Here is a 27402-nt window from a genome sequence, read left to right as displayed (position 1 = left end):
TTCCTGGTCCTATTATCCATCATCATAAGTGACATAAGATTACAATTTATTGCAGTTAATAATCCGCAGTGGGAGAACAGTTTTCTGCTATGATTGCTATCACAAACCATGCTCAAACTTTAAGCCAAGATTACGTACAGTTGTATATATAGAGCACTGCAAATATAACTGTATGCATTCTTTCCATCAACAAGACAGCTTGTTTCATCCTCAATAACAATCCCACTCTTACTGGAACACTTCTCCACGGCTTTGCTGCTATATTATTCCAATCTTCCACCTGATGGAATCCTGCGGCCTGTATTGTGTGAATTGCATCCTTTCCAACACTAAGTCTCATTTCCCCATATTAAATGTTTGCACCCTGGTCTTTACTGTAACTTGATAAGTGTCAGTATGTCTGGACATTTAATGAAGAAATACCTCCAAGAATAAATGATTCCAAAAATAATTGAACGTTGTCCCTTTCAGTTGTTATATGGGTGCATTGGAAGCTACTGGTGTTTAGTTTGTTCTTGATAATCTTCACTGACTTCCTGCCTGCCCATACATCAATTTCACATCTTTGGGGGGGCACGGTGGCTCAGTGGTTAGCTCTGCTGCCTCACAGCATCAGGGTTCGATTCCAGCCTCGAACAACTCTCTGTGGGGAGTTTGCATGAGTTTCCTCCAGGTGCTCTGGTTTCCTCCCACAGTCCAAAGATGCACAGGTTAGGATGGATTGGCCATGCTAAATCACCCATAATGTCCGGGGATGTGCAGGCTAGGTGGGTTAACAGGGTTACAGAGATGGGAGTCTGGTTGGGATGCTCTTTGGATGGTCGATGAGACTCGATGGGCCGAATGGCCTACTTCACTCTGTAGGGATTCTAATGATTATCCTCATCTACAACTCTCTTCCTCATTTTGTCTCACCTGGATTCTGTAAACGTATTCAGGCCTATGTTACTCTTCTCTGATTCAGGCCTTCTTTGCATCTCTAAGAACTTTACACTCTCTGTGGAGGTGGAGAGCTGATAGGAGGGGTATCAAATTGGGCTAACCCCAGCTTTAAGAAAGCTTCCCCTCACACTGCTGGGAGTCACCCTCGTGCCATGCAAGGTAGTACTAACTGCCCAGTAAAACCTAGGGGTAGCCTTGGAGCTAGGCTAGAGGCAGTGACTCATCTTTGGGTTCAATACCCTGTGACCAGAAATCCCAGACCAAAGTGCTGAATGTCACTTCACATTTAGCCACACTGTATTGCATCTGCTATGGTTCTGGCCATCCTGAATCACCTTGAAGTCCACCCTCGTCTTGTCAATCCAGGCTGCCGGAACCTCTCACAGGACAAACATGCCTAACTCTGGAGACACAAAAAAAAAATCCAAAGACTGCGGATGCTGGAAATCAGAAACCAAAACAGAAATTATTGGAAAAACTCAGCAGCTCTGGCGGTATCTGTGGAGAGAAAGCAGAGTTAACATTTTGGGTCCAGCGACCCTTTTTCAGAACTGATTGGGGCTGGGAAAAGGTAGGTATACATGCTGAAGGTGAGGTGTGGGGGCAGATGCAGAATGAGTAAACAAGTTGGAGATGGAGCCCAGAGAGATAGTTGGACAAACAAAGGAATGGGTAAAGCTTAGCCTGGGAGAATCAATAGCTGCTAATATGGACAAATAGTAGCTGACAATGGGATGGTTGTGGTAGCGCCCCATGTGATGACAAGGCCCAGTGTGGGGGTTGGGGTAAGGACATGGGAGAAGGTGTCTCAAGCCCTAAAGGTGTTGAACTTGATATTGAGTCTAGAAGGCTGTAGAGCTCCCAAGTGAAAAATGAGGAGCTGTTCTTCCAGTTTGTTCTGAGATTCACTGGATCACCGCAGCACACCTGAGACAGAGATGTTGGCCAGGGAACTCAGTGGTGTGCTGAAGTGACAGGCAACAGGAAGCTCAGGATCTTTTTGTTGAACAAAATGTAGATGTTCTGCAGAGCGATCACTCAGTCTGCGCTTCATCTCTCCAGCATAGGGATGACCACATTGCGAGCAGCGGATACAGGAGACTAGATTAAGCGAAATGCAGGTAAATTGCTGCTTCACCTGGAAGGTGTGTGTGGGGCCTTAGATGGTGAGGAGGGAGGAAGTGAATGGGCGGGTGTTACATCTTCTGTGATTGCATGGGAAGATGTTGCAAGTGGAGGAGAAGTGGACCAGGGTGTCCCAGAGGAAATGGTCCGTACGGAAGGCTGACAAGGGAGGGGAGGGGAATATATGCTTAGGGGTGGCATTCCACTGGAGGTGGCTAAATTGGCAGCTTACAATCCTAGGGAGTGGCTGCTTGCGGGGTGGTAAGTGAGGACCAAGGAGACCCGAATATCACTGTGGGAGAAAAGAAATGGATGAAGGCTGAAGTGCAGGAGATGGGTTGGACATGGTTGAGAACTCTGTCAGCTACAATGATGAGGAATCCTTGGTTGAGGAAGATGGGGAACATATAGAAGCTGGCATTTGGAACAAAAGCAGCGGAGATGGAGAAACTGAGAGAATGAAGTCTTCACAGGAAATAGGATGTGGTAACTGTGGGCGTCAGTGGCTTTGTAGTGGATATTGGTGGCCAGCCTATCCCCAGAAATGGAAACAGTAATATCAAGGAAGGAAAGGGAAGAGTCAGACATGAAGGTGAAAGCAGGGTGGAAATTGGAAGTGCAATTGTTAAGTGTCTCCAATTCCAAACAAGAGAGGGAAGCAGCACCGATGACATCATCGATATACCAGAAAAGGAGCTGTGGGTGGGGGGTGGGTTAGAGTACGACTGGAACAAGGAGAGTTCCATGTACCCCACAAGGAGACAGGGCATCACTGGGACCCATGCAGGTGCCCATGGCCACATAAGAAGAAAGTAGGATGAGTTAAAGGAGAAGTTGTTCAAAGTGAGGATGAGCTTGGCCAGGTGGAGGAGGGAGGTGATGGTTCAGGCCTTTATTCCAGGAAGAAGCAGAGAGCCCTGAGACCACCCTGTTAGGGTGCAATCCCTTTACACGTCCACGGTAAAGAGGAGACAGCTGGAGCACTCAAACGGAAAATTCCAAAACTGATGTAAAGCATCACAAGAACTGTGGATGTAAGTGGGCAGGGACAGAACAGGAGAGAAAACAAAATGGAGTCAAGGTAGAAAATGATGAGTTCCGTGGGGCAGTATCAGGCAGAAACAATGGGTTTGCCTGGGCGGTCCTGTTTGTGGATTTTGGGAAGGAGCTGGAAATGTGTTGCTGGAAAAGCGCAGCAGGTCAGGCAGCATCCAGGGAACAGGAGAATCGACGTTTCGGGCATAAGCCCTTCTTCAGGATGTTCCCTGGATGCTGCCTGACCTGCTGCGCTTTTCCAGCAACACATTTCCAGCTCTGATCTCCAGCATCTGCAGACCTCACTTTCTCCTCAAAGATTTTGGGAAGGAGGTAGACACAGACTGCGTCAAGTTGTGGGATAGTGCGCTTGAAGGCAGTGGCGAGGGGAGAACACCAAATGAAATGAGACCAATGATTGTTGTGGACCAGCCAAATGTTGGTTTGCATTAGTCATTGGGGACTCCATAGTTAGGGAGACAGATAGGAGGTTCTGTGGGAACGAGAGAGACTCACAGTTGGTGTGTTGCCTCCCAGGTGCCAGGGTGTGTAATGTCTCTGATCGTGTCTTCGGCATCCTTGAGGGGGAGGGGGAGCAGCCCCAAGTCATGGCCCACATAGGCACCAACGACATAGGTAGGAAGAGAGATGGGAATTTAAGGCCGAAATTCAGGGAGCTAGGGAGAAAGTTTAGAGCTAGAACAAACAGAGTTGTTATCTCTGGTTTGTTGCCTGTACCACTTGCTAGCGAGGCAAGGAATAGGGAGAGAGAGGAGTTAAACATGTGACCACAGGGATGGTGCAGAAGGGAGGGTTTTAGATACCTGGATAATTGGAACTCTTTCTGGGGTAGGTGGGACCTCTACAAACAGGATGGTCTTCACCTGAACCAGAGGGGTACCAATATCCTGGAGGGGAGTTTGCTAATGCTCTTTGGGAGGGTTTAAACTAATTCAGCAGGGGGATGGGAACCAAAATTGTAGTTCGAGTATACAGGAGGTTGAGTGTAGTGAGGTCAGAAATGAGGTTTTGAGGTTGCAATAGGTCTCCAGCAACCAAGAAGTTGATTTGAAGTGTGTCTACTTCAACGCCAGGAGCATCCGGAATAAGGTGGATGAACTTGCAGCATGGGTTGGTACCTGTGATTTTGATGTTGTGGCCATTTCAGAGACCTGGATAGAGCAGGGACAGGAATTGTTGCAGGTTCCGGGATTTAGATGTTTCAGGAAGAACAGAGATGTTGGTAAAAGAGAGGGGGTGCCGGTGTGGCATTGTTAGTCAAGGACAGTATTATCATTGCAGAAAGGACATTTGAGGACCCATCTACTGAGGCAGTATGGGTTAAGATTAGAAGTAGGAAAGGAGATGTCACACTGTTGGCAGTTTTCTATAGGCCTCTGAATTATTCCAGAGATGTAGAGGAAAGGATAGCAAAGATGATTCTCGATAGGAGCGAGTGTGACAGGGTAGTTGTTATGGGGGACTTTAACTTCCCGATCTTGACTGGGAATACTATAGTTCAAGTACTTTAGATGGGTCAGTTTTTGTTCAATGCGTGTAGGAGGGTTTCCTTACACAGTATATAGACAGGCCAACAAGGGGCGAGGCCACATTAGGTTTGGATATGATGAGCACTTTGGTGATAGTGACCACAGTTTGGTTTTGTTCACTTTAGCGATGGAAAGGGATAGGTATAAACCACAGGGTAAGAGTTATAACTGGGGGAAAGGCAATTATGATGCGATTAGGCAAGATTTAGGATGGATAGGATGGGGAAGGAAACTGAAGGGTATGGGCACAATTGAAATGTGGAGCTTATTCAAGGAACAGCTACTGCGTGTCCTTGATAAGTATGTACCTGTCAGGAAGGGCGGAAGTGGTCGAGCGCGGGAGCTGTGGTTTACTAAGGAAGGTGAATCTCTTGTCAAGAGGAAGAAGGTGGCTTATGTTAGGATGAGATGTGAAGGCTCAGTTGGGGCGCTTGAGAGTTACAAGTTAGCCAGGAAAGATCTAAACAAAGAGCTATGAAGAGCCAGGAGGGGACATGAGAAGTCGTTGGCGGATAGGATCAAGGAAAACCCTAAGGCTTTCTATAGGTATATCAGGAATAAAAGAATGACAAGAGTAAGATTAGGGCCAATCAAGGATAGTAGTGGGAAGTTGTGCGTGGAGTTGGAAGAGATAGGGAAAGCGCTAAATGAATATTTTTCATTAGCATTCACATTAGAAAAAGACAATGTTGTTGAGGAGAATGTTGAGATATAGACAACTAGACTAGATGGGATTGACATTCAAAAGGAGGAGGTGTTAGCAATTCTGTAAAGTGTGAAAATAGAAAGTCCCTGGGCCAGATGGGATTTATCCTAAGATTCTCTGGGAAGCCAGGGAGGAGATTGTAGAACCTTTGACTTTGATCTTTACTTCGTCATTGTCTACAGGAAGTGTGCCAGAAGACTGCAGGATAGCAAATGTTGTTCCCTTGGTCAAGAAAGGGAGTAGAGACAGCCCTGGTAAATATAGATCAGTGAGCCTTACTTCAGTTGTGGGTAAAGTGTTAGAAAAGGTTATAAGAGATGGGATTTATAATCATCTAGAAAGGAATAAGTTGATCAGGAATAGTCAACATGGTTTTGTGAAGGGTAGGTTGTGCCTCACAAACCTTATTGAGTTCTTTGAGAAAGTGATCAAACAGGTCAATGAGGGTAAAGTGGTTGGTGATGTGTATATGGATTTCAGCAAGACATTTGATAAGGTTCCCCATGGTAGGCTATTGCACAAAATAAGGAGGCATGTGATTGAGAGTGATTTAGTGGTTTGGCTAGCTGAAAGACGGCAGAGGGTGGTGGTTGATGAGAAATGTTCATCCTGGAGCTCAGTTACCAGTGGAGTACTGCAAGGATCTGTTTTGGTCCACTGCTATTTGTCATTTGTATAAATGACCTGGATGAGGGTATAGAAGGATGAATTAGTACATTTGCGAATATCATGCCGGTCGGTGGAGTTGTGGATTGTGCTGAAGAATGTTGCAGGTTACAAAGTGACATAGATAAACTGCAGAGCTGGGCTGAGAGGTGGCAAATGGAGTTTAATGCAGAAATGTGTGAGGTGATTCACATTGGAAGGAGTAACAGGAATGCAGAGTTGATTAGATTCTAGATTAGATTCCCTACAGTGTGGAAACAGGCCCTTCGGCCCAACAAGTCCACACCGACCCTCCGAAGAGTAACCCACCCAGACCCATTTCCCTCTGACTAATGCACCTAGCACTATGGGCAACTTAGCATGGCCAATCCACCTGACCTGCACGTCTTTGGACTGTGGGAGGAAACCCACGCAGACATGGAGAGAATGTGCAAACTCCACACAGACAGTCTGCCCGAGGCTGGAATTGAACCTGGGACCCTGCTGCTGTGAGGCAGTAGTGCTAACCACTGAGCCACTGTGCCGTCCCAGTGTACTGGGCTTATGGTAAGATTCTTACGAGTGTAGATGAGCAGAGAGATCTCGGTGTCCATCCCTGAAAGTTGCCATCCAGGTTGATTGGGTTGTTAAGGAGGCATATGGTGCGTTAGCTTTTACTAGTAGACGGATTGCGTTTCAGAACCTTTAGGTCATGCTGCAGCTGTACAAAACTCTGGCGTGGCCACACTTGGAGCCTTGCATAAGTTCTTGTCACCACATTATAGGAAGCATGTGGAAGCTTTGGAAAGGGTGCAGAGGAGATTTACAAGGATGTTGCCTAGTATGGAGGGAAGGTCTTATGAGGAAAGGCTGAGGGACTTGAGGCTGATTTCATTACAGAGAAGGTTGAGAGGTGACTTAATTGAGACATATAAGATAATCAGAGGGTTAGATATGGTGAACAGTGAGAGCCTTCTTCCTCGGATTGTGATGGCTAGCACGAGGGGACATAGCCTTAAATTGAGGGGTGATAGATATAGGACAGATGTCAGAGGTAGTTTCTTTACTCATAGAGTATTAGGGCCGTGGAATGCACTGCCTGCAACAGTGGCTCGGTGGTTAGCACTGCTGCCTCACAGCGCCAAGGACCCAGGTTCTATTCCAGTCTTGGGCGACTATGTGTGCGGAGTTTGCACATTCTCCCCGTGTCTGCGTGGGTTTTCTCAGAGTGCTCCGGTTTCCTCCCACAGTCCAAAGATGTGCAGGTCAGGTGAATTGGCCATGCTAAATTGCCCACAGTGTTAGGTACATTAGTCAGAGGGAAGTGGGTCTGGGTGAGTTGCTCTTCTGAAGGTTGGTCTGGACTTGTTGGGCCGAAGGGCCTGTTTCCACACTGTAGGGAATCTAATCTAATCTAATCTAGCAGACTCGCTAACTTTAAATGCATTTCAATGGTCACTGGATAGGCATATGGACGAGAATAGAATAGTGTAGGTTAGATGGGCTTCAGATTGGTTTCACAGGCCGGTGCAGCATCGAGGGCCTGTACGGCGCTGTAATGTTCTATGTTCAAATGTAGGCAGGATTGTCATTGACTTTCACATTGGGAACCCAGCTTCAGCATCAAATTTAACCCTTTGCTCCATCTTTGGCTACAAGTTGTTTTTAAAAGAATTGTTCATGGCATGTGGATGTCGCTCGTGAGGCCAACATTTATTGCCCATCCTTAAATATCCTTTGAGCAGGTGGTGATGAGTTGCCTTTCTGGGGAGCGGATACACCCACAGTGCTGTGAGGAATGGAGTTCTGGATCAGTGTCAGAAACTTGCCTCCCTCTTGTCAAAACCTTCCTTTTAAATATAGATAGTGATTCCTTTCCCAACATTCCTTTTGTCTTGAAAGAACTTGGGAGATGTTCCATTCACAATTTACAAAACTAAAATACATTGAATAAGTCAGAAAAAGTAACATGTTTTTACTAGATAAGTGATTTTTGTTTATGTCTGTACTAGTTTAAAAAAAATCACAATTTCACTATCGCACACAGAAACAAATGAAAGTAACTACTCGTCTGATTAAGTCACTGTAATATTAGCATATGCAAATTTTGTTTCGATTACTAAAAACATATTATAGAATTTCTAATTCTGTAACATTTATTTTTAGATTGAATTTCAAATCACACCTACCTGAATACAGTAGTAACGAGGTTTCAGTATCTGTTCCAAGTTCACTGCTCACTGTACATCCATAAAGGCCAGCATCCTGGCTTATGACATTCTGGATCTGAAGTCTTGCAGGATCAAGCAGTAACGTCCTGTAAGATCATAAATGTAAGTCCAAATGATGGGGACCATTCAAGTTATTTGGCATATCCTACAAAGTTTGACATAACAGACACACAAAAAAAATCAAATAATCTCCTTGCCCCACAGATTGTGACACATCTCACACACCTTTCTGTGAAGCTCAGAATTGCACCACTTTCGCTATCATTCAGAAAAGCTAGCGAGTCGGTCAACAGAATTACCCAGTCACTGCCTCAAACCATTTAACCAAACTAGCACACACTTCCAAATAAATGTCCAAAAACCCTTCCTCACACCTATGTCACATATCCTGACAGATGAACTTTGAAACGCTTTGTTTCACAGCATCTATCTGCCTCTCAATCGAGTTTTTGCCTTCACAATCCAAGGCAGTTCTCAATCCCTGGTCTTAATCAATCTTCCCTGTTCCTTGACGGATCCAGAATTTGTTTTCAGCATTGTTATTTCTGTCGCTCTGTGGCTGAGTTGCAGTCTAACTTGAAGAATTTCACCGAAGTCTGCATTACCTTTCGCAACACAATTTCTCTTATTAATTCAAGTCTAAGTACGTAAACATAAATTGGGCTAAAGATTTGAACTCATCTGGTCCATTAATACCCTTCAGGGAAGGAAACTGCTACCCTTACCTAATCTGGCCTACATGTGATTCTGTTTGCCTACATAGCAATCTGGTTGACACTTAACTGCCCTCGGAGCAAGTTGGGATGGGTAATAAATATGACCTGCCCAGTGAGGCTCACATCCTCTGAATTAATTTTAAAAAACTTTTCCTGACCTTTTCGAATAATTGAACTTACTGGTGCTAGTTTTCAGCCTTGTTGCAATGCATGTTTAGACATGACAATTTTAAAACTGTTTTCAAAATTTTAAATAGTAACTGAATATATTTGTGATGTCGGTGTATGATTAACAACTGTGAAGAGATCTACAAAAACAAAACAAATATAGAGCTATGTGAGGTAACACACAATCTGCATAAATAATGGATTTTAGTTATATTCCTGGTATGAACCTGAAAAGAAAACGCGAGTGAATTTTCATTTATGGAAGCATCTGAATGGGGTGTGTCCTTATAAGGATGTGAGACTGCCCTCCATATGCTGATAATGCCTGAAAAAAATTGGATTTTTTCTATGTTGTGCTTGCATAGCTCCACTCCCTCAAGTTAGAGAGAGTCAGTTTAGGACAGAGACTAACAGAGAAGAAACACATGGTGAAAATAAAATCAGAATAAGACCGGAGAAGAACAGGCAGTGACAGAAGCCTCTGAAAACAGAATCAGGGGAAAAGAAAACAAGAAAAAAAGGAATGTTTAATGAACAGGACTTGCAGAGTGTGGACAAACTGGTGAGGGAATTGCAAAACAGGGAAAGGTGGGGGGGGGAGAGAGAGTGTGAGAGTGAGAGTAAACAATCAGTGAAGGATCAATAAGTGTTAGGAAATTAATAACCCTGGGAGATTAAAGCAAAAGTTGAGAGAACAGAACCAAACCACAAATAAAATACATCACAGATTGGATGAAATTTTCATTACCAAGAGAAGTCAGGATGGGGAAAAATTGTGGCTGTAAGAGCTGCTCCTTTTTTGAGGTATTCTAGGTGTTGGAGGCGATTTCCTTGAATTCCAGGTGCAGGATTTACTGTTTTATATCTAAGCTGTTGCGTTGTTTTGGAACTTTGGGGGTAAGAAGATCACAACAGTTACACTTTTAAAGGAGGAAGACAGACAAAAGGCAGTGTCCACATGGTCAGTGAGGGAGAGAAAGAAACCTACACTGCTAACTGACACAGCTGTGAATCTACACAGTTACTGCCTTTGCTGTTTGAGTTCATTTCCCTCTGGACATCGGAGTGCTTCTAGGAAATATTAAGCAAAATTCACAGTTGACCTTGGAGAAACCAGTGTGGGCGAGTGCACAGCACAGGAACAGATAAGTGCATAGTTTTTAACGTGTAACCTTGCCGTAAGTCTACAGTAGTGCATAGAGTGGATTCTTTCTTTATTATATGATTTATTGAGATCGGTCTCTTGATTAATCTTTTTAAAATATAAACCATAAGTACTAAGTTACCCTGGAGCACTGCTTTTTTAGAGCTGCATATAGTGAAGGAGTAAAGATGGCCTTTAGTGGAGTGATATGCTCTTCTTGTCGGATGTGGGAGTTTAGGGAGAGTTCCATGTTACTGATAATTATGTCTGCAGGAAATGCCTTTGGTTGCGAATCCTATCAGATCGCATGGATCAGTTGGAGCGGCGGTTTGAGGTAATAAGGAATTTACAAGAGCTGGGGGTGTGATAGATGGCAGTTATAGCAAGGGAGAAAAGCTTCAGATACAGTCACATAGATGAGTTAACTCCAGGAAAGGTAGGAGGGGTAGGCAGATAACATAGGAGTCTTCTGTGGCAATCCCCATTACAAACAAGTATGCTGTTTTGGAAAATGTAGGGGGTGAAAGACTCTCAGGGGAATGTAGCATGAACAACCAAGTTTCTGGTATTGAGACCAACTCTAACGTAATGAGGGGTACGTTGGGTTCCAAGTAATTGATTGTGACAGGGGACTCTCTAGCAGAAGCACAGACACACGTTTCTGCAACTAGCAGCGAAAAATCAGAAGGGTGTGTTGCCTCTCTGGTGCCAGGATCAAGGATGTTTCAGAGACTGTGCAGAATGTTTTCAAAGGGGAGAGGGACCAGCAATAGATTGTTGTACACATTGGAACCAACGACAAAGGAAGGGAAAAGGATGAGATTTTTAAGGGAGAACATAGCAAATTAGGCAGCAAATTAGAAAGCAGGTCCTCGAGAGTAGTAATAATACCTGGATTATTCCCAGTGCTATGAGCTAGTGAGGGTAGGAGTAGGAGGATAGAACAGAAGAATGCGTGACTCAGGAACTGGTGTATGGGAGAAGGATTCACATTTTTGGATCAATGGAATCTCTTCTGGCATAGAAGTGACCTGTACAAGAAGGATGGATTGCACCTGAATCGGAAGGGGATAAATATACTGGCAGGGAGATTTGCTAGATTTGCTCAGGAGATTTAAACTAATAAGGTGGAGGTGTGGGACCCAGGGAAATAGTGAGGAAAGAGATCAACCTGATACTGGTACAGTTGGGAAAAGGAGCGAGTCAAACAGTCAGGGCAGGCAGGAACAAAACAGAGAACAAGGTAGGATAGATAAATTAAACTGCATTTACTTCAATGCAAGAGGCCTAACAAGGAAGGCAGATACACTCAGGGTGTGGTTAGGGCCATGGGTCTGAGATATCATAACAATTACAGAAACGTGGCTCAGAGACGGACGGGACTGGCAGCTTAATATTTCAGGATAGAAATACTATAGGAAGGATAGAAAGGGAGGCAAGAGAGGAGTGGAATGGCATTTTTGATAAGGGATAGCGTTACAGCCTCACTTAGGGAGGATTAGATTAGATTACATTACATTACAGTGTGGAAACAGGCCCTTCGGCCCAACAAATCCACACCGACCCGCCGAAGCGCAACCCACCCATACCCCTACATTTACCCCTTACCTAACATTACGGGCAATTTAGCATGGCCAATTCACCTGACCTGCACATCTTTGGACTGTGGGAGGAAACCCATGCAGACACGGGGAGAACGTGAAAACTCCACACAGTCAGTCGCCTGAGTCGGGAATACATGGGATATTCCTGGGAATACATACATACATATATGGGAATATTTGGGTTGAACTGAGAAATAAGAAAGGGATGATCACCTTATTGGGATTGTATTATAGACTCCCGAATAGCCAGCAAGAAATTGAGAAACAAATGTGTAAGGAGATTTCAATTATCTATTTGTATCATCGATAGTCACAGGTGAGGTGCTGGAAGACTGGAGGTTGGCTAACGTGGTGCCACTGTTTAAGAAGGGTGGTAAGGACAAGCCAGGGAAGTATAGACCAGTGAGCTTGACGTCGGTGGTGGGCATGTTGTTGGAGGGAATCCTGAGGGACAGGATGTACATGTATTTGGAAAGGCAAGGACTGATTAGGGATAGTCAAGTGGCTTTGTGCATGGGAAATCATGTCTCACAAACAGACTGGAGGCCTGTGACCAGTGGAGTGCCACAAGGATCGGTGCTGGGTCCTCTACCTTTTGTCATTTACATAAATGATTTGGATGCGAACATAAGAGGTACAGTTAGTAAGTTTGCAGATGATACCAAAATTGGAGGTGTAGTGGACAGCCAAGAGGGTTACCTCAGATTAGAACAGGATCTTGACCAAATGGGCTGAGAAGTGGCAGGTGGAGTTTAGTTCAGATAAATGTGAGGAGCTGCATTTTGGGAAAGCAAATCTTTGCAGAACTTATACACTTAATGGTAAGGTCCTAGGGAGTGTTCCTGAACAAAGAGACCTTGGGAATGCAGGTTCATAGCTCCTCGCAAGTGGAGTTGCAGGTAGATGGGATAGTGAAGGCGTTTGGAATGCTTTCTTTTATTGGTCAGAGTATTGAGTGCAGGAGTTGGGATCATGTTGTAGCTGTACAGGACATTTGTTAGGCCACTATTGGAATATTGCGTGCAATTCTGGTCTCCTTCCCATCGGAAAGATGTTGTAAAACTTGAAAGGGTTCAGAAAAGATTTACAAGAATGTTGCCAGAGTTGGAGGTTTTGAGCTACAGGGAGAGGCTGAACAGGCTGGGGCTGTTTTCCCTGGAGCGTCGGAGGCTGAGGGGTGACCTTATAGGGGTTTAGAAAATTATGAGGAGCATGGATAGGGTAAATAGACAAAGTCTTTTCCCTGGGTTGGGGAGTTCAGGACTAGAGGGCATAGGTTTAGGGTGAGAGGGGAAAGATATAAAAGAGACCTAAGGGGCAACCTTTTCACGCAGAGGGTGGTACTTGTATGGAATGAACTGCCAGAGGAAGTGGTGGAGGCTGGTACAATTGCAACATTTAACAGGCATTTGGAGGGTATATGAATAGGAAGGGTTTGCCGGAATATGGGCTGGGTGCTTGCAGGTGGGACTAGATTGGGTTGGGATATCTGGTCGGCATGGACAGGTTGGACGGAAGGGTCTGTCTCCATGTTGTACATCTCTATGACTCTATCTATAAGAATAGATAAGGTGGTTGTGGTAGGGGATTTTAACTTTCCAAACATAGAATGGGACTGCCATAGTGTTAAGGGTTTAGATGGAGAGAAATTTGTTAAATGGGTACAAGAAAATTTTCTGATTCAATATGTGGATGAACCTACTAGAGAAGAAGCAAAAATTGACCTACTCTTGGGAAATAAGGGAGGGCAGGTGACTGAGGTGTCTGTGGGGGAGTACTTCGAGGCCAGTGATATAATTCTATTAGTTTTAAAATAGTGATGGAAAAGGATAGACCGGATCGAAAAACTGAAGTTCTAAATTGGAAGGAGGCTAATTTTGATGGTATTAGGCAAGAACTTTAAAAGCTGATTGGGGATAGATGTTCACAGGTAAAGGAACAGCTAGAAAATAGGAAGCCTTCAGAAATGAAAGAACCAGAGTCCAGAGACAATATATCCCTGTTAGGGTGAAAGGAAAGGCTGGTAGGTGTAGGAAATGCTGGATGACTAGAGAAATTGAGGTTTTGATTAAGAAAAAGAAGGAAGTATATGTCACGTGAGATTGAATGAATCCTAAGAGGAGTATAAAGGCAGTAGGAGTAATACTTAAGAGTGAAATCAGGATGCCAAAAAGGGGACATGAGATAGCTTCTTCACATTGGGTTAAGGAGAATCCAAAGAGATGTTATAAACACATTAAGGACAAAAGGGAACCAGGGAGAGAATATGGCCCTTCAAAGATCAGCAGGGCAGCCTATGTGTTGAGCCGCAGGAAGTGGGAAAGATACGAAATGAGTATTTTGCATCAATGTTTACTGTGGAGAAGGACATGGAAGATATAGAATATGGGGAAATATTTGGTGACATCTTTAAAAATGTCCGTATTACAGAAGAGGAGGTGCTAGATGTCTTGAAACACATAAAAGTGGATAAATCCCCAGGACCTGATCAAGTGTTCCCTAGAACTCTGAGAAGGGAAGTTAATTGCTGGGCCTCTTGCTGAGATATTTGCTTCATCGATATTTACAGGTGAGGTGCCGGAAGACGGCAGGTTGGCCAATGTGCTGCTGCTATTTAAGAAAGGTGGTAAGGAAAAGGAGCTATAAATGGGTGAGCCTGATGCCAGTGGTGGACAAGTTGTTGGAGGAAATCCTGAAGGATAGGATTTATACATATTTGGAAAGGCAAGGACTGATTAGGGATAGTCAGTATGGCTTTGTGCATTAGAAATCACGGCTCATAAACATGATTGAGTTTTTTGAAGAAGTAACAAAGAGGATTGATGAGGGCAGAGCAGTGGATGTGATCTATGTGGACTTCTGTAAGGCATTTGACAAGGTTCCTCTTGGTAGACTGGTTAGCAAGGTTAGATCTCATGGAATACTGGGAGAACTAGGCATTTGGATACAGAACTGGCTCAAAGGTAGAAAACAGAGGGTGGTGGTGGAGGGTTACTTTTCAGACTGGAGGCCTGAGACCAGTGTTGTGCCACAAGGATCGGTGCTGGGTCCGCTGCTTTTCATCATTTTTAATAAATGATTTGGATGTGAACATAGGAGATATAGTAGTAAGTTTGCAGATGGCACCAAAATTGAAGGTGTAGTCAACAGCAAAATAGGTTATCTCAGAGTACAACTGGATCTTGATCAGATGGCCAATGGACTGAGGAATGGCAGATGGAGTTTAATTTAGATAAATGCGAAGTGCTGCACTTTGGAAAAGCAAATCAGAGCAGGACTTATACACTTAATGTTAAAGTCTTGTGAGTGTTGCTGAACAAAGAGACCTTACAGTGCAGGTTCATAGTTCCTTGAAAGTAGAGCACAGGTGGATAGGATAGTGAAGGCGGCATTTGGCATGCTTTCCTTTATTGATCAGAGCATTGAATATAGGCATTGGTGGCCACTTTTGGAATATTGCATGCAATTCTGGTCTCTTTCCTTTGGTAAGAATGTTGTGAAACTTGAAAGGGTTCAGAAAAGATTTACAAGCATGTTGCCAGGGTTGGAGGATTTGAGCTATCGGAAGAGGCTGAATATGCTGAAACTGTTTTCTCTGGAGTATCAAAGGCTGAGGGGTTCTCTTATAGAGGTCTATAAAATCATGAGGGGCATGGATAGGATAAATAGACAAGGTCTTTTTCCAGAACTAGAGGGCATAGGTTTAGGGTGAGAGGGGAAAGATTTAAAAGGGACCTGAGGAGCAGCTTTTTCACACAGAGGATGGTGCGTGTATGGAATGAGCTGCCAGAGGAAATAGTAGAGGCTGGTACAATTACAACATTTAAAAGGCATCTGGATGGGTTTATGAATAGGAAGAGTTGAAAGGCATATGGGCCAAGTGCTGGCAGGTGGGACGAGATTGGGTTGGGATATCTGGTCAGCACGGATGAGTTGGACCGAAGGGTCTGTTTCCATGCTTACATCTCTATGACGCTAAGTGGGATATATGGTTTCAGACACTATTCAATCATGGTGTGATTTAATTATTTATACATTTCATTGATTTACTTTCTGTATATATTTCAGGATTGAATTTTTTTAAATTTTCTTTGTGTGTAAAAAGAGATCAAACCATTTAAAATAACATGCATTGGCTTTGCAAACACACCATTAAAGAAACCCAACTTTATTTTCAGACATAATCAGACTCCACAATCAAGTGAATTTTTTGTGACTAAAAACATTTCAAGGGGAATCAACAACCATGGTGTTTAACTTGATTTTTCACAAAATAAACACACCTCTTATTGTTAAGAATCAAATATAAAGCTGCACTCTCAATGCTGTTTTGAAACTTCAATAAAGCCAAAAAAAAATCCACATTGTTGAGTTTGGCACCTATTTGCTGGATCAGGCTCAATAATCATAACACAGATTAATATTTGCATAATACAGCCACAACTAGGTTTAGGAATACAAGAATAATAAGTCTGTCAAATCAGGTCACACAGAGAACAAAAATAAGTGCAGGCATTTTGTTAGAAGTAGAGACTTGACATTTTTATAATGCAGAATCATAGAGTCCCTACAGTACAGAAGCAGACCATTTGGCTCATCAAGTCTGTACCAACTATCCCATCCACGTAACCCTGCAAGTGTTTTTGTTTAAAACCATGGATAATCCACCTTGCCTATTTGTCCCTGGACACTACTGGGTTATTTTTACCATGGTAAATTCACTTAACCTGCACATCCTTGGACTGTGGGAGGAAACCAGAGCACCCAGAGGAAACCCACGCAGACACTGCAAACTCCCCACGGACTGTTGCCCAAGGCTGGAATCAAACCCGAGTCCATGGTGCAGTGAGCTAGCAATGGTAACCACTGTGGCACCATGTCATCTGCTTAACTTAATAACGTATAACTTAATATACAAAATGTTAGATATTTCACAGAATGCTGGAGAAACACTGCTACAAAAGGGCAAGTTTTGCTGCATATTAATGTGAAATGTGCAGCATTAGCAGGATTTCAAAACTGCTTTACCTTAAATAGAAGTATCACATAGCTTGATGAAATGCCAGACTGTCAGATACGTATTTGGCTCCAGTTTGGAAGAGCAGCAATACTTGAACAGTGTGGAAGAGTAAGAGTGAGGGCATCTGTCCAGAGTTTTACATTTCACTTCCTTCTGACTTGCGAAAGCACAGCATCTCAAATTGATTCACTGAAGTCTTAACGTAAACACTGTCACTCTTTTATTAATTGCTATTAACATGAAAACTTGCACCACACAGGAGCCAGGCAATGTCCATTTTGAACAAAAAGAATCCAACAATCTCCACTTGAACCTCCGTGGAATTTCCATAGCTATCAACATTCCAATATTAATTCCCCATTATCAACATCCTGGGGTTACTGCTGACCACAAACTGAACTGGACCAATCATATAAATACTGTGGGTAAGAGAGAAGGTCAGAGGCTGGGAATCCTGATGTGAGTAGGTGGTGGGGGAAGAGTACAATTGCAACATTTAAAAGGCATCTGGATGGGTTTGTGAATAGGAAGGGTTTAGAGGGATAACGGCCAAATGCTGGCAAATGGGACTAGATTAGATTTGGATGTCTAGTTGGCGTGGATGAATTGCACCAAAGTATCTGTTTCCATGCTGTACAGCTTTATGAGTAACTCACTTCCAGACATTTCCCCCCCCCCCCCCCAGGCCTGTCCACCATCTGCAAGGCACAAGTGTGATGGAAAGCTCACCCCACTTTTCTGGATGAGTACAGCTCCAACAGTAGACAAGAAACTTGACACCATCCAGAATAAAATAGCCCATTTGATTGCAACTCAGTCCACCAATTTGAACATTCACTCCCTCACTGCTGAAAGACAGTGGCAGCAGATTTACTGTATAACAACTCACCAACGCTCCTGGCAGCTCCTTCCTGAACTGTGGCCTCTATCACTTAAAATGGCAGCAGATGCACAGTAACAGCGTTTGCTGTATTTGTTTCTGCGACTGCATGGATTTCCGAGGTCTGTGAGTGGCAGAAGCAGAAGCTGTGCTTCGGCATGACAAGGCACATGTGGAGATCCTCCTAGTGGTTACACTGCCATGAAGTGCTCCATTGGCAACAACACCAGCTGCAAGTTCCCCTCCAAACCACTCCTCAACATCCTGACTTGGAAATGCATCACTGTTCTTTCAGTAAAACTGGTGCAAATCCTGAAATTCTCTCTGTATTGGAATTGCAAGTTCCTACACTTCACGGGATCCAGCACTTAAGGAGGTGCTCACTACCACATTCTTGAGGGCAACTGGGAATGAACAACAAATATTGGCTGAACCAGCCACTCCCATATCACACGGAAGCAGAAAATAAATTTTTTCCCAACAATCTCATAAAATAAAATGCACATAATTTCTAATGGATACAAGTGGTATAGGTTTTCAAAAAGATCTATTGGGTCTCTTGGCTTTAAAAAACTGAGAGATGTAGGTAAATTAAAGAACCAGAAATGGAACTTTTCCTTTTCTGGGATATTTTAAATCTCACTTGAGAATGTTGGTCATTAGATTGCTGACAAAAATCCTCCTATTCGAACCAATACAAAATGCTGTTTTGGTTTTGTCTTATGCAATTTGTACTGCCCATTGTATTGAGCGGAAAGAAGTGATTTGCAGAAAAGTAACTGAGCAACAAAACTAATACTTCTGGTCCATCATTTTTCGAGGGTATCTTAACCCAATTACAGAATGGTAAAAATGACTAGTTGTTCCTGGGAATGTACTGAAATGCAAATAGTTGTTTATTAATTTAGTAAAATGTAAATGGTTCCGAATTAATTTAGCTTTAAACATCTCATTCAGGACAGTGAAGAAAAAAAACTAAAATACTAAATGTTAACAGCTGCAAAGATCAGTCAACAGCTGAGTCAACATAACATCCATGTCCCAAAAGTGTTTCAGTGAGAAGTAAACAAACATTTTTTATTCACTCATGGAATGTGGGCATTGGTGGCAAGGTAAGCAATTGTTGTAGAGATCAAAGTGGTGCTGGAAAAGCACAGCAGGTCAGGCAGCATCCGAGGAGCAGGAAAATCGACATTTCGGGCAAAAGCCTTCATGAGGAATGGAGGCATGGAGCCCCCAGGGTGGAGAGATAAATGGTGACAAGGTAAGCAATTGTTGTCTATTTCTAATTGGCCTTGAGAGTAGCTAAGAGTCAACCACATTCTTACAGATCAGGAGACACATATAGGCCAGGCTAAGTGAGAAGGGCAAATTTCCTTCCGTAAAGGACATTAGTAAACCAGATAGACCTTACATGGTCAGCTTTCACAACTCTTTCTCCAATACATTATTGACATTATCGGTGCTGCTTCCCTTTCTTGTCTGGAACTGGAAAAATTTACCAATTTTGCTTCCAATTTTAAATCTGCTATCATCTTCACCTGGTCCATCTCTAACTCCTCTTGCTGTCTGTGTCCACTCCATTTTCTGCACCTCTGCCCTCACCCCTCCTCTTCCCTGTCACAACAACAAAAGGGCCCCCTTGGTCCTCACTTTGCACAGCACAAACATCTGGATCATAAGCTGCAATTTCCACCATCTCCAGAGGGATGCCACCACCAGGCACATATTCCCCTCCCTTGTCAACCTTCTGCAAAGACTGTTGCCTCCTGGACATCCTGGTCTATGCTTCTTCCACTCCCAAAACCTCCCCACACTGCCATAGCACCTTCCCATCCAATCGCAGAAGGTGTAACCTGCTGGTTTGCCTTCTCCCTTCTCACAATCCAAGGTTCCAGAAACAACTTCCAAGACAAGCAGTAATTTACTTGCACTTCATTAAATCCAATCTATCGTATTCGCTGCTTACAATGTGGTCTCCACTGCACTGAGGAGACAAACACACTTGGCTACTGCTTTGCAAAACGCCTACATTCTGTCCACAAATATAACCCGAGCTTCAAGCTGCCTGCCACTTCAACACACCACAGTGTTTCCACGCCAACATTTCTGTCTCAGGATTGCTGCAGTGTTCCAGTGAGCCTCAGCACAAATTTGAGGAATAATATCTCATTTTCCACTTTGGGACCCTGCAGCCCTTAGGGCTCAACATCAAATTCAATAACTTTAGAACCTGAATATCTTCTTCCATGTCCTTCACCCACCGCTAACCCTAGGGTCTGTCATCAAATTGGGCTGCTTTCAGCACAGCCAACCTATTTTTATCTGCTTATGGTCCCCATGGCACAATGGCTCAGTGGTTAGCACTGCTGACCCACACCGCCAGTTTCGATTCCAGCCTCAGGCGATTGTCTGTGTGAAGTTTGCACATTCTTCCTACGTCTGCGTGGATGTCCTCCGGGTGCTCCGAATTCCTCCCACAATCCAAAGATGTGCAGTTTAAGTGAATTGGCCATGCTAAATTGCCCATAATGATCAGGGATGTGTAGGTTCGTTACATTAGTCGAGGTAAATGTTAAAAAAAAGTAACAGGGTAGGGGGAGTGGGTCTGGGTGGGATACTCCTTGGAGAGACACGGCGAGAATGTGCAAATTCCACACAGACAGTCGCCTGAGGCTGGAATTGAACCTGGGTCTCTGGTGCTGTGAGGCAGTAGTGCTAACCACCGTTTCTCTCTCTCTCTGGACTCTACTTTCTCTCCACAGATGCTGCCAAACCCACTGAGTTTCTCCAGCAATTTCTGTTTTTATTTCTGATTTCCAGGATTCGCAGTTCTTTGTTATAGGTTTTTAAGATAATTGGCGACAGTTTAATCGTACCCATGAAACTGGTGCTTAATTACATAAACATAAAACAATACAGCACAGTACAAGCCCTTCATTCCTTGATGTTGAGCCAACCTTTTATCCTATTCTAAGATCAGATTAACTGACATAGCCTTCATTGTACTATCTTCCATGTGCCTATCCAAGACTTGCTTAAATGTCTCCAATGTATCTGACTCGACTACCACTGCTGGCAGTGCATTCCACTCACCACCACTCTCTGTGGAAAAAACCTACCTCTGACATTTCCCAGAACCTTTCTTCAATCACCTTAAAATTATGCCCCTCTTTTATGTCAATTTAATTTAAAACTACTGCCATAGTGGGATTCAAATCCATGTTTACAGACCAATAGCCTGGACCCTGTCTGGATTACATGTCACTAAATACCTTTCTCCACAAGTGGTTTGAACATGAAAATTCAGAGTAAATGATAATATCAGCTGCAATGCTCTCTGAATTTCATCCCATTTATTAGTTATCTGCTTTTTAATAACCAAGTATTTTCATGAATGCACCATCTGAATCTATCGGGCAAATACACTAATCCCTCACTGCCAGTGATTATCCAAGTTTAAAGGAATGGAGGTTGAGGAGAGTATGGTAGCACCAATTCTCTGATACTTCAAACACAAGTTTCTGCAGGATCCTTATTGATATCAGTTATTACTAATGCGCCTAATCCACACATCCCTGAACACTATGGACAATTTAGCATGGCCAATTCACCTAACCTGCACGTCTTTGGATTGTGGGAGGAAACTGGAGCACCCAGAGGAAACTCGTGCAGACGCAGGGAGAATGTGCAAACTGCACACAGACAGTCGTCTGAGGACGGAATCTCTGAGTCCCTGGTGCTGTGAGGTAGCAGTGCTAACCACTGAACCAATGTGCTGCCCATATGTTTCTCAACCCGATTCTCCTGCCTTTTCCCCGCAACCCTTGTAACCTTACTTCTCAAGAGCCTATCTATCTCTGTCTGAAAGACACTCTACAGCCTTGTACAATAACGAGTTTCACAGATTCACCACACTTTGACTGAAGAAATTTCTCCTCATCTCACTTCTAAAGGATCATCTCTACACGCTGAGGCTGTGGCCTCGGGTCCGAGTTTCTCCTACGAGAGGAAACATCTTCTCCACATCCACTCTATCCAGGGCATTCAGCATCCTGTAAACTTTAATCAGATCTCCCCTCATCCTTCTGAACTCCATCGAGTACTGACCTGAAATTCTCAACTGCTCCTCATCTGACAAGCCCATAATTCCCAGGATCATTTTTGTAAACCTCCTCTGGAACCTCCTCTACGACTAGCATGTCTTTCCTTAGATACAGGGCCCAAAACTGCTCTCAATATTCCAAATGCAGTCTGACCAGGAGCTTTTACAGCCTCAGCAGCATATTTCTATCTATGCTAACATTACATTTGCCTTCCCAACTACCAACTGAACCTGCATGTTAACTTTACGACATTCCTGAACTCAAGAGTCCCAAGTCCCTTTGTGCTTCAAATTTCTGAAGCCTTTTCCATTTAGAAAATAGTCTACTCCTCTATTCTTCCTCAAAGTGCACAACTTTACTTTCCCACATTGTATTCCAGCTGCCACTACTTTACCCACTCTCCTCGCCTGTCCAAGTCCTTCTGCAGCCTCCCCACGTCCTCAACCTCTCTTTGAGTATTGGATCATGGAATCCCTACAGTGTGGAAGCAGGCCAGTCAGCCCATAGGGTCCACAGCAATCTTCTGAATAGTTTCCTACCCAGGTGCACCCCCTACCCTGTCCCTGTATTCCTGCATTTCTCCTGGCTAATCCACCTAACCCACATCCCTGGACACTCTGGGCCATTTAGCACGGCCAATTCACCTAATTTGCACAACTCCGGACTGTGGGAGGAAAGCGGAGCAACCGGAGGAAATCCACACAGACTCCATGCAATCGTCAGAAGCAGCAATCAAACCCGATAGGTGCACAGTGCTAACCACTCTGCCGCCCCTTCAAAAGTAATTTACTTCATGTACGTTACTTTGGAATATTCTGTTTTATTACAATGAGGTAGGTCTTAATAATATTTGTAATATTTGGAGAAGGAAACAAACTAAAGGGTAATTTCGAGGGGCTGATCTGACTGATATTCCATTTCATTGCAGATTGCAGGACACAGAATTGCTGGGGAAATGACATCAAATTAAGAGTAAAACCTTCCAGCTCAACTGCTACTGGGAAAAGTCAATAGTAATTATTGAGAAGTTGCAGAATCAAAAATAAGGATGCAACAGAGGATGTAAGATGTTTAATGAAAGTATTCAACTGTCATGTCATTTATCTATTACTAGTTACTCCTCATTAACAAGCTCAGTTACATGACAGATAATAATATCAATTGATACCAAGTAAGAGTTAGACAGACGGATGGGGATAGACTTAGACAGATCATATTTTTTCATTGATTTCCTATCGTAATATTGTAGCTTTCTCAGACAATGTTTGTGCATGCACATGTCAAACGTCAAAAGATCTAGCAATCTGCCATAACTTATCACACGTGAAGCTATGGTTGAGACCATCAGTTCACTTGAGACCTTTCAGCCATTTACAACTAGTTAGTTCTTTGGTCCACTGGATCAAAGTTGAGGTATTGATTTTTACAGTGAAGGGGAACTATTAGTACAATTTATCAGACGGATGTCAGAGGTCACTTGGTGGGATCATCATTTACTGGGATCAGTATTCAGTGATGCTCCATTGAAAGCTGCCCTCATGATGGCCACAGTAAAGTACAGGTCAGTTAAAAAATACGACATGATCCACACATGTGACAGGTATCTCAGTTTGTTGCTGCAGCAGCTGCAGTCCCATGGTGTTATCACAGATATTCATCCACCTTCTTCACCTTAATCCATGGCTGTCTGGAAGAAGATATCAAGTATGCTCCATTTTCATGAAACAATGCACTCCTTTCCCAACTTTCTGACTTCAATAATTTCAAAATTGATTGATTTTTGCTCCCTACACCATGCCTGAACTTGGCCGAGTGGACTACTGTAATAGCTAACACCGTGCTAAGAAGCTGACCCCAAAGGATTAATTTTAAATGGAGGATTAATGTATTTTATTGGTACAATCAATGTTGGAGCTCATGGCCATTAATCTGGTGTGTGTCTCTCTCCCCTCTTTCAGGCCCCAGTACTCACACACCAAAATGATTTTGCTGTCACGTTACTGAGAATATTATGGCAGCTGAATTTCAATTAGCCTAATCAATTTAGGAGGTAACAATGATCATTTTCAGAAAGTGAGGACAATCATCTTGGTGTATGAGACTCCACATCAGAAAGCTCCATTAGGGCTCCTGAAAAATATGCCCCACAAAACCTGCCCACTGACAGTGAAGATATTTGAAGGAACTGATACTAAGAAACCATTTGCAAGCAAATGGGTAGAAGACAGCCTGAAATCCAACAAATTCTGAGGTGGAGTTGATTTAAGGAAGTTTAAGAAAGCATCTATGGGAAGGTACTAGTCTCTTCTCAGGAAGGAGTTTCTCAACAATGAGGGAACTAAAAAAAACTGAAACCCCAGGTCAGAGTCCTAGCTCAGGGTACATAACAAGTTACATGTCAATTTACACAGGCTGCAGCTGTCCGAAAATATAGGTTCACCACTGAAGGCAAAGGATCATTGTGGGAAGGTGGTGGTAGAGTGGGGATGTCACTGGGCTGGTAATCCAGAACCCCAGGCTAATGTCCTTACATCCCACCATAGCAGGGACGCCACTTGAAATCAATTAAAAAAAATCTGGGATAAAAAGCTAGCCTTAATGGTGATTGTCAATTGTTGAAAAAAAACCTATCTGGCTCACTGATATACTTGAGAGAAGGGCATCTGCGGTTCTTACAAGGCCTGGCCGACATGTGACTCCAGACCCAGAGCAATGTGGTTGTCACTGAACTGCCCTATGGGCAAGCCAACTATACCCACATCCCATAAACCAGTTTATTAAAATAAATTGTGTAGGGGTGTGGGTGTGTGTGTGTACATCACAAATGTAATGGCACTTTTTTTTCTTTATTCAACCATGGGATGAGGTCATCACTGGTTAGGCAGCATTCATTGCCTATCCATAATTGCTCAGGGGTTTTTTCCAACAATTGGGGACAATGGATTCGTGGTCATCATTAAGCTTTTAATTCCAGATTTCCTTTTTATTAAATTCAAATTCTACAATGTGCCATGGCAGGATTCAAACTCGGATCTCCAGAACATTATCTGGGTCTCTGGATTAAAAGTTCAGTGATGATATCACAAGGCCATCATCTCTCTGCAAAGCTATGCACTTGAGAAGTGAATTGTGTAATCACTCATGTTAAATCCCATTCATTCCTTTATCTCCAAAACTAACAGGTGGGCATACTTGGCAATGTATTACATCTCCTCTCCTACAGGAACACTGCAACTACTTTAGGCCATTCAACCCCTCAAGCCTGTTCCACCACTGAATAATCTATATCTCAACTCCATTTATCTCACATGGCTGTGATTCCCTTCATGTTCCTGCTTAACAAAATCCTATCATCCCAACTGTGAATGTTTCAGCTAAACCCCGGTCTCCATGGCACTTTGTTGTTGGGAGAAAGTTTCAGATATTCACCACTCTTTGTGTGAACAGATACTTGCTGACATCATTCCTGAACAATGCAGTTCAAATTCTAAGGGAATATTCTTTTGTTCAGGTATCCCCCCTCCCGAACAAGTTTTCTATATTTTCCTTGCAAATTCTTTTTTCAAAATGACATCATCCCTCAACCTCCTAAATATCTGCATACTTTCTTTTGGATGAGATTTGTATTGAAATCCTGTCTGTCCCCTGCAGACATACGCAAACAATACAATCGTATTATTTGAAAAAAAAGCAGGGAAATTGTACCCAAAGACCTGATCAATAATTATTTCTCAAACAAGAACACAGATTTTCATTAGCACGTGTTGAGATTTGTTGTGCACAAATTGGCTGTCACTTATCCTACAACAGTGACTACCCTTTAATAAAAGTATTTAATCTTCAAAAATGAACAGTTAATGGAGAACTGCAGACGAACGCCTACAAGAAAGCAACACACACAGACCAGATACTCAACTACAGGAGCAATCATCCCCACAAACAGAGCTGCATCAGGACATTATTTAAATGGGCCACAGCACACTGCAGCGCCCAGGAACTACAAGCAGCGGAAGAAAAATACCTATACAGGATATTCAAGAACAACGGGTATCCGATAAACATGGTGCACCAATTCTCAAACAACAAACCCAAACAAGATGACACAATATGGCCAGAGACTCCAGCCACATTACCATACATCAAAGACATCTTGGAAATGACTACCAGACTAGTCTGATCCCTTGGCATCATGGGAGCCCACAAACTTACCAACAACTGAAACAGCTACTGATGAACCTAAAGGACCCTTTACTGACAGCCAGAAAAACAAATGTCATTTACAAAATACCATGTGAGGACTGCAACAAACACTGCATTGGACAGACAGGCAGGAATCTAGCCACCCGGATACACAAACACCAACTAACCACCAGAAGACATGACCAGAATTGAATTGAATTGAATTGAATTGATTGTCACATGTACCGAGGCACAATGAAAAACTTTGCCTTGCGAGCAATACAGGCAGATCACAGAGTTAAGTAGCACAGATAAGTAAATAATAGGTAAAATCCGCAAAAACAAAAAATACAGGTACAGGTGATTGCTAAGAATTTGAGAGTCCTTCAGTATTCTAACAACAGTAGGGTAGAAACTGTTTCAAAACCGGCTGGTGCATGTGTTCAGGCCTCTGTACCTTCTCCCCTGATGGTAGAGGTTGTAGAAAAGCATTGCCAGGGTGGGTTGGATCTTTGCGAATGCTGGTGGCCTTTCCTTGACAGCGGGCCTGGTAGATGGATTCTATAGATGGGAGGTTGACCTTTGTAATTATCCGGGCCGAGTTCACCATTCTCTGTAACTATCTCCGATCTTGAATGGTACAGTTGCCATACCAGATAGTAATACATCCAGACAGAATGCTCTCGATAGCACGCCTATAAAAGTTGGCAAGGGTATTCATCGTCATGCCAAATTTTCTCAGCTGCCTGAGGAAGAAGAGATGTTGTTGGGCCTTTGTAACCTGCACGTCCACATGAAGCTGTGCTGTTAATGTGTAGGGGGGGGGTGCTTGGGGGATGAGTAACATCCTGCCAAAAGTCAATAATGAGTTCCTTGATTTTGCCGGCATTGAGAGCTAAGTTGTTCTTAGTGCACTATTTTTCCAGGTCTTTCATCTCCCGTCTGTACTCTGTTTTATCACCATCTGAGATTCGACTGACTATGGTGGTGTCATCAGCGAACTTGTAAATGGCATTAGTCTGGTATTTGGTGACACAGTCATGGGTATATGGTGAGTACAGTAGGGGGCTGAGTACGCTCCCCTGGGGGGGCTCCAGTGTTGAGCGTTAATAAAGATGAAATATTATCCCCAATCTTCACTGATTGTGGCCTATAGGTCAGGAAAATGAGGATCCAGTTACAGAGAGTGGGGCTTAGTCCGAGTCACTAAGTTTAGTAAACAGTCTCGTGGCGATAATAGTGATAAAAGTATCACTGGTATCCTTATACACAGGTGAAGGAGGACACTGCTTCAACTGGGACAACACATTCATCCTAGAACAGGCTAAACAGGGAAACACAAGGGAATTCC

General features: G+C 43.4%; 1 protein-coding gene across 6 annotated transcripts in view; it reads right to left on the bottom strand.

Annotated features, from left to right (window-relative positions):
- The window catches only part of adamtsl3 (ADAMTS-like 3), a 672454-nt gene that overhangs the window by 44551 nt on the left and 600501 nt on the right, over positions 1–27402 (bottom strand). For all 6 annotated transcript variants that reach the window (XM_043677597.1, XM_043677600.1, XM_043677599.1 and 3 more), the window contains one exon: positions 8193–8320. In XM_043677597.1, coding sequence (XP_043533532.1) covers positions 8193–8320 — 128 coding nt within the window. The remainder of the gene's footprint in view (positions 1–8192; positions 8321–27402) is intronic.

This window comes from Chiloscyllium plagiosum, chromosome 36 (genome assembly GCF_004010195.1).
Source record: "Chiloscyllium plagiosum isolate BGI_BamShark_2017 chromosome 36, ASM401019v2, whole genome shotgun sequence".
NCBI classification, from domain to species: Eukaryota; Metazoa; Chordata; class Chondrichthyes; order Orectolobiformes; family Hemiscylliidae; genus Chiloscyllium; species Chiloscyllium plagiosum.
Note: the sequence above shows the minus strand (reverse complement) of the source record. Positions and strands in the feature narration are given on the sequence as shown.